The following is an 8,272-nucleotide window of genomic DNA, read 5'->3' as shown; positions in this document are numbered from 1 at the left end:
CACAGAGATTGATTAGTTTGCACAAAAGTTATAGCGTCTACAAAATAGGGGATAGATTTATGGCATTTTTAATCATTTATTTTTATTAGTAATTTTTTTTTTTTTTTGGGCTGCGACGTTATGGCAGACACATCATGATACATCATAATGATTTTATAAAACCGTCTCCTGACGGTTGCCATTTTGCCTGTGGGCATGTGAAGCCCACAGGCATCCTCTTCCGGGAGAGTGTGCTGCTAAAAGACCAGCATGCGCCGCACAGACTCCTGGGAAAAAAAAAGATCCCAGGAGCCCCTGCGGCAGACCGGAAGAAGTGACCTGCCGCTGAAGCCCCGCCCCTTTCCGCATCGGCTCCTCCCCTTTCCGCAATCTACAGAGGCAGAAAATTTTAAATAAGAAAAAAACAGAAGAAGACAGCTCAAAGGTAAGGGGGTTACCTAGCGTTTAGGGAAGGGGGGATCACATAGACCTAGGACTGTAATTTAGGGTGGACCTCCGCTTTAACATATGTCATCGTTGTCCTGGTGAATTCAACAGATCCCCACTAACCCTTTTTGGTGGGGATCCCCAAAATTCTGGGGGGGGTGGCAGTGTGGTGATGTTGAATTCACCAGGGCAACAATGCTGTATGTTAATGTCTCAAATAAATAAACAAATGTGAGAAATGCAATTGCAATTTTCTATTCATAGAATACGCCATAAGCTCCTGAAGAAGCGTCTGTTGAATATGCGCAACGTGTAGAGCTGAGCTATAATATGGCACTCCGCCTTTTCATTCTTCTTTCCAAGTATTGGAGAGTGACCTGATTGGTCCCCCATCTTTCGTATCATACCGTACATGGCTGTAGGTGGTGTGGCGTTAGTGCTTCAAGGAATTTTTGTGAATATTCAATAAAATTTTATGCAATTTGTTTTGTACGTTTTTGTAATAAATCTATTTTTAATCTATACTTGTGTTATGCCTATAAAGTCCTTCATCCACAAACCTATTTTCTAAAACTTCCTTCTCGTGGCTCCCAAACCCGCCCCTCGTCCTTCAGCGCTGATATTGAGTTCAGGTCTTCTTCAGTAATAATGTTGAAAATGTATTGCAATGCAATAGTCTTGCCATTTTGTATGGCTGAAGACCATGTAGTAGTAGTAGTAGTAGTAGTAGTAGTTTTAATTCCCCTTTTGATCTATCTTGTGGTCAGGCTCAGAAGAGGGTGGCTGCGGAGGAGGCGGAGAGGCAGAAGAAGGAGGAGATCCGAGCTCTTCAGGAACAGCTGGCAGCTCTGAAGGATATTCAGTCTGAGGCTCAGACCGGCAAGGTGCGGACCGCCAGGGATGTGTACTTTGGACTCGGCATTGAGTGTCGCGGGTCTCGTGCAATCCTCGCTTCTTCTTTCTTCTTCTTTCTTCTTCTTTCTTCTTCTTCTTTCTTCTTCTTTCTTCTTTCTTCTTTCTTTTCTTCCATCCACCGTATGAAATCTCCCCCCACCCCCGCAGAGAGCGCCGACATAATGCAGCACACCATCAAACACATCCATCATCGGGCAGGGAAAGCCATATACATTATATAGAGATATTGTATTTGATATAGATTTTCTATATGTGGGGCTGGAATACTGACACATTGACCAAACAAGCTGCATTTTACAATCTTTGCAAATAACCTCCTTTTTGAAATGTGTAACCACTTGACTTGCGGATTCATGCGTGTGTGTGCGTGGATATAATATATATATATATATATATATATATATATATATATATATATATATAATCTCGGGGTGTGTGTGTGTGTGATTCTGCACAGACTGGCCTCTCTGTAGCAGTAAATCTTCTATAGGGTGGTCGTTAAGTGGTTAATTGGCCATCTACAAACAGGTTGGCCACCAAGTGCCAAGGTGGGTCATCTGCCTCTTACATTGAATTAACATACTTCTAAGTCATTATGCTTTCCTTTTTTGATGTGTATAATGCAGCTTGTGTGGTCAGTGGGAGGAATAGTGCCTCATCATTGGTGTCAGTGGGAGGAATAGTGCCCCATCATTGGTGTCAGTGGGAGGAATAGTGCCTCATCATTGGTGTCAGTGGGAGGAATAGTGCCCCATCATTGGTGTCAGTGGGAGGAATAGTGCCCCATCATTGGTGTCAGTGGGAGGAATAGTGCCCCATCATTGGTGTCAGTGGGAGGAATAGTGCCCCATCATTGGTGTCAGTGGGAGGAATAGTGCCCCATCATTGGTGTCAGTGGGAGCAATATTGCCCCATCATTGGTGTCAGTGGGAGCAATAGTGCCCCATCATTGGTGTCAGTGGGAGGAATAGTGCCCCTATCATTGGTGTCAGTGGGAGGAATAGTGCCCCTATCATTGGTATCAGTGGGAGGAATAGTGCCCCATTGTTGGTGTCACTGGGAAGTATAGCGCTCCAAGAGCCTTGATAAAGGCATGGAAATGATCCCAGTTTGGAGACCAGCGATCTAAGATACAATTGCTTCTTACTGCTAGTCTCAGTAGGTTTGGAGTGAGATTTATCGATGTCAGTACTGTGTCACTCATTGTCTTTGCTGCTTGAGGCTCTTACACAAGGGAGCAAAGCCCTGCCCTCTACCAAGATGGCTGCCTCCACCCAGAGACACAGTGCAGAACAAGGCATCGAAACTCGGCAATGAGTGAAGATCAGCTACGGCGGAGACCACAGGCGATACCGCGGAGACCGCAGGCAATACCGCGGAGACCGCAGGCAATACCGCGGAGACCGCAGGCAATACCGGGGGACTGGTCCTTTGCTCTCTATCTGCTTTTTTTGGACCCAGCTTCCCAAGTTCTGATCACATGCCAGGAATTGCACTGCTCATTTATAGAAAGAGATTTTGAAAACTGTTCATTTTCAAGGTAATGTTTGGGCACAAATAACATTTCTGGATGTTTCCTAAGACAGAAAATCTTCTCCTTACAGAGATCATTGCATATTCTTCAGTGTGTAGCTACATTTTCATTAAATTTACGATTTATTTTTATTTTAGGGAAAAGATCAAGCAATCAAATCAAAGCCAGGTAAGTAAAATAATTGTTGATGGCGGAGACTCCTCAGAAATCTGTTAGTCTTGTGGGAAATATGTAGCAGGGCTCACATTGTTGCAGAGTGCTAATGAACACACCGTAGCCTATTTTTTTTATTTTTTTAAATTTGCTCGGAGATGGGCTTTAAGTGATTTTTAGGATTTTAAACAATCCTCGGCTTTTCCATTACACTGGAGGTCTTCAGCTGTGTGGAGGTTTGGTGGCCTCCTTTGCTGTAGATGTTATTGTAAGGTCTTGTTCCATTACCGGTGAGCCTGACCTAGTCCAGTTTATGACCTCATCGCTCTGCCACCTGTGCCTCGCCCCAGCATGGAGGAATGTGTATGGAAAGACTGACTCAGCTGGGCATGGCTCATGCATTGTGTCAATGCTGCCATCTGATTGGACCCCTCAGACACCGTGATTGCAGCAGATAATGCAACTTTGCAATTTTAAAATGACATAATTTTCAGAAACTGGTTTATGCAAAAATAGATTTTATTAATGTACATGTATAACCTATATAAAAACTTTATGAATTAAGCAGAACATAGGATATTTGAGGCCCCATCTCCTGCCCTTGGCCCATTATAAGAACATAGGATATTTGAGGCCCCATCTCCTGCCCTTGGCCCATTATAAGAACATAGGATATTTGAGGCCCCATCTCCTGCCCTTGGCCCATTATAAGAACATAGGATCTTTGAGGCCCCATCTCCTGCCCTTGGCCCATTATAAGAACATAGGATATTTGAGGGCCCATCTCCTTCCCATGGCCCATTATGAGAACATATGCTATTTGAGTACCTATGTTTTGCCCATGACCCATTATAGAATATTTGAGGCTCATCTCCTGCCCTTGACCCATTTTAAGAACATGGGATATTTGAGGCCCCATCTCCTGCCCTTGGCCCATTATAAGAACATAGGATATTTGAGGGCCCATCTCCTGCCCTTGGCCCATTATAAGAACATAGGATATTTGAGGGCCCATCTCCTTCCCATGGCCCATTATGAGAACATAGGCTATTTGAGTACCTATGTTTTGCCCATGACCCATTATAGAATATTTGAGGCTCATCTCCTGCCCTTGACCCATTTTAAGAACATGGGATATTTGAGGCCCCATCTCCTGCCCTTGGCCCATTATAAGAACATAGGATATTTGAGGCCCCATCTCCTGCCCTTGGCCCATTATAAGAACATAGGATATTTGAGGCCCCATCTCCTGCCCTTGGCCCATTATAAGAACATAGGATATTTGAGGCCCCATCTCCTGCCATTGGCCCATTATAAGAACATAGGATATTTGAGGGCCCATCTCCTGCTCTTGACCCATTTCTAAGAACGTAGTATATTTGAGGGCCCATCTCCTGCCCATGGCCCATTATGAGAACATATGCTATTTGAGTACCTATGTTTTGCCCATGACCCATTATAGAATATTTGAGGCCCATCTCCTGCCCATGGCCCATTATAGGAGCTTAGGATGTTTGAGGGCCCCACTTCTGGCCATAGCCCGTTATAAGAACATAGGATATTTGAGGCCCATCTCCTGTCCAGGGCCCATTATAGGAGCAGGGGATATTTGAGGGTCCATCACCTGCTCATGGCACATTAAAAGAACATAGGATATTTGAGGGTCTGTGGCCCATTTATAGGAACATAGGATAGTTGAGGACCCTTCTCCTGTCCAGGGCCCATTATAGGACCATGGAATATTTGAGGGCCCATCTCCTGCTCATGGCCCATTAAAAGAACATAGGATATTTTAGGGCCCGTGGCCCATTTATAGGAACATAGAATAGTCGAGGGCCCATCTCCTGCCCATGGCCCATTTTATAGAAGCATAGGATAGTCGAGGGCCCATCTCTTGCCCATGGTCCATTTATAAGAAAGTAGTATATTTGAGGGTCGGTCTCCTGCCCATGGCCCATTATAAGAACATAGGATATTTGAGGGCCCATATCCTGTCCAGGGGCCATTATAGGAGCATGGGGTGTTTCAGGGCCCATCTGCTGCCCATGGTCCATTATAATAAAATAGAATATTTGAGGGCACATCTGCTCATGACCCATTAAAAGAACATAGGATATTTGAGGGCTCGTGGCCCATTATAAGAACATAGGATATTTGAGGGCCCATCTCCTGCCCATGGCAAATTATAAGAATATCGAATATTTAGGAGCACACCACACCTAATGCAGTAAGCTGAAATGTGTTCCCAATAGGCTCAGTTCACACCAGCACCCTGCATTTATTTGCGCTGGGTGAAAATGGAACTTGCATTGCACTTTAACCAACTATGGACCAGAAGGATTTTCCCCCTGACCAGGCCATTTTTTTGCAATTCGGCACGGTGTCGTTTTAACAGAAAATTGCACCGTCGTGCGACACTTGACTCAAACAAAATTTTTTTTTGCGCTGTAAACAAAAAAACAGAGCGACAATTTTAAAGAAAAAAAAGTGTGTTATTTTTTTTTTTTTTTTTTTTTTTTTACCTCTTGCTATAGTAAATAGCCCCCCAAAAAATATAAAAAAAAACTAATTTATTGATCAGTTAAGGCCGATATATATTCTACATATTTTTGGTAATAAAAAAAAGTAGCAGTAGGCGTATATTGATTTGTTTGTGTAAAAGTTATCGCGGCTGCAAACTATGGGATAGATTTAGGGACTTTTAATTGTTTTATTGTTACTGTAATGGCGGCAATCTGCGTGTGTTGTTTTTTTTTTTTTTTTTTTGTGGGACTGCGACATTGCGGCAGATAAATCTGATCCCAAACGACACTTTTTTGGGGGACCAGTGACATTATTGCATTGATCAGTGCTATAAAAAAAAATGCACTGATCAATGTATAAATTACACTGGCAGAGAAGAGGTTAACACTAGGGGGCGATCAAGGGGTTAAGTGTATTCCCTGGGTGTGTTCTAACTGTAGGGGGGGGTGGGCTCACTGGGACATGACACAGATCACTGGGAACAGAAGATCTCTGACATATCCCCTGTCAGAATGGGGATCCACTTTACACTGGCAGATCCCTGTTCTCACCGTGATTATGGGTCGCCGGTGGACATCGAGTGCCCCACACCACACGTATACATCCATGGGTGGCGGAGGTTTCTCTGCTGAGACTGCGCTCCCTGCATGCTCCCAGCACAGTGATCGAGCTGTCAGACACAGCACCCCATCTCTAGTAATGATCAGGAGCCGGCACCATGGTCACATGATCAGGCAGATCTTTTTTGTAGCCTATCATCCTCATCATTTACAGAATGGGGGGGGTGCAGCCACCCACATATTATCCATTTATAATGCATTGTGTGCTGTAATACTGGTAATATGGATAGGATTTTCTGATTCTGCTGTCTATGGCTTTTGAATGTTGTATTACTATTTTGTATTGCTGTTTTTACGTTTTTATATTATCTCCCTCCTTTCAGATGATCGTAGTAAGAAGATGTCCTTGTCGCCGAACGCAGAACCAGCTGATGACCATTCAACGGTTTCCAATTACTTAGATAAGTAAGTACAGAGATGTGACCTCATGTGGACGGTTCTCACCCCCGATATCATGTATCTTTTTTATAGAGAGAAGGCAATGCAGGCTTATAAAGTGCTGTGCAAACTGTTTACGCTTTATATATATCCTGTATAGTAATAATAAAATAACAAAAATTATAATGTTAATTTTTGGGTACAATTTGCGCAGGCTTTCTCATGTATATGTGCCCCTTTAATTATACTTAGGATGAGGTTGGACAGATTCCCAGGACTCTCCTCTGCACTGTTCTCAGACTGATAACACAGAGAATGTTAAATGGGATTATAGCGGTGCCAAAAAAAAAAACAATCTAAAGTATAAAACTTACAAAGTTTGATACATGATTAAAAATGTATACAAAGAATGGTTTACACATATCCAATAATGGTCACATTACACGATCACTGAGATGGGTTGAACAGATGGTATGGTATCTGATCCCAACATGTTTCACCGATATTGGCTTCTTCAGGGGATTTTGCTGACCACTAATATTCAACCAATTGATCACTGAAATAACTTCTAAAATATTATCCAAAGGTGGTTAGAGATTCCTTCCATTTATTCCATATATGTATTAATTTGTCTATTCCTATAGTTAACTAATCTATTAAAACTCTGATAATGTTACTGTTGATGGCACAATAATATAAGGTTAGCTATGAAAACAAACACACCCAAAAATGGAACTTCCACTTTAAGCACTCCTCGCCCCCTTACATGCCACATTTGGCATGTAATTTTTTTTTGGGGGGGGGGGGGGGTGGGGGCTTCATTAGGAGGGGGGACTTCCTGTCCCACTTCCTCCTTCCTGTCCCACTTCCTCCTTCCTGTCCCACTTCCTCCTTCCGCCCAGGGACCACCAAGGCGACGCCTTCTTTCGCCTTAGGCGACCCCTCCCTCTAGGCGATCTCCTGGGACACGTGGCAGGTCCCAGGAGATCGCCTGTCCAGTCCGGGAGCACAGTGCGACACTCGCATGCGCCGTGCGGGCCCGACCGTGGAGCCGAAGGCCATCACGGCCGGGTGCAGAGAGCGTCAATGGCGGAGTGGAGGGGGAGAGGATCGACACCCCATTCATCCACATCGCTGGACCGTGGAACAGGTAAGTGTCTGTTTATTAAAAGTCGGCAACTACACTTTTTTTGTAGCTGCTGACTTTTAATAAACATAAAAAGCCTGGAACTCCCCTTTTTAATAAAACAATGTCTTATTTATTTCCCAAGAAAATAGGAAAATGCTAACCTGAAAAATACTATAGAGCATATAACAAAAGAACATCAAAGATTCTTATCGCAAGGCTGTCCCCTAGACTCGGTCTTATCAGCTGAGCTCAAGATGGTAACAGAGTGAGCCAGAGGCCAAGAGCGAAAAGGGGCGACTTCCCTTCTGTGTGCACTTTTAAAACTTCATCCATACACCATCCAGACCAAACCCCATTGCCAGCCCATTTAGGTTTCTAACGGATGAAAGTAGTTGCGGGGCAGTCGTTCTCAATATACTATATTTCTGTCCATCCTGCTGCGTTGTCCATGTATCATGTCTATGTGCCCTGGGTCCTGTTGAACCTTTGATCTTTGTAACCCACTTTCATCAAACATCATGGCAGCCATGGCCCTCTTTGAAGCTTGCTTGCATAGTGTTATCACACCAGTCGATCAGGAGCCAAGCTTTTGTT

General features: G+C 43.8%; 1 protein-coding gene across 3 annotated transcripts in view; it reads left to right on the top strand.

Annotated features, from left to right (window-relative positions):
• The window catches only part of CEP104 (centrosomal protein 104), a 138,636-nt gene that overhangs the window by 77,619 nt on the left and 52,745 nt on the right, over positions 1–8,272 (top strand). For all 3 annotated transcript variants that reach the window (XM_077458276.1, XM_077458275.1, XM_077458277.1), the window contains exons 15-17: positions 1,194–1,310; positions 3,013–3,043; positions 6,495–6,576. In XM_077458276.1, coding sequence (XP_077314402.1) covers positions 1,194–1,310; positions 3,013–3,043; positions 6,495–6,576 — 230 coding nt within the window. The remainder of the gene's footprint in view (positions 1–1,193; positions 1,311–3,012; positions 3,044–6,494; positions 6,577–8,272) is intronic.

Source organism: Lithobates pipiens, unplaced genomic scaffold (genome assembly GCF_037356315.1).
Source record: "Lithobates pipiens isolate NorthernLeopardFrog02 unplaced genomic scaffold, aLitPip1_a1.2 Scaffold_27, whole genome shotgun sequence".
In the NCBI taxonomy this organism is placed as follows: Eukaryota; Metazoa; Chordata; class Amphibia; order Anura; family Ranidae; genus Lithobates; species Lithobates pipiens.
Note: the sequence above shows the minus strand (reverse complement) of the source record. Positions and strands in the feature narration are given on the sequence as shown.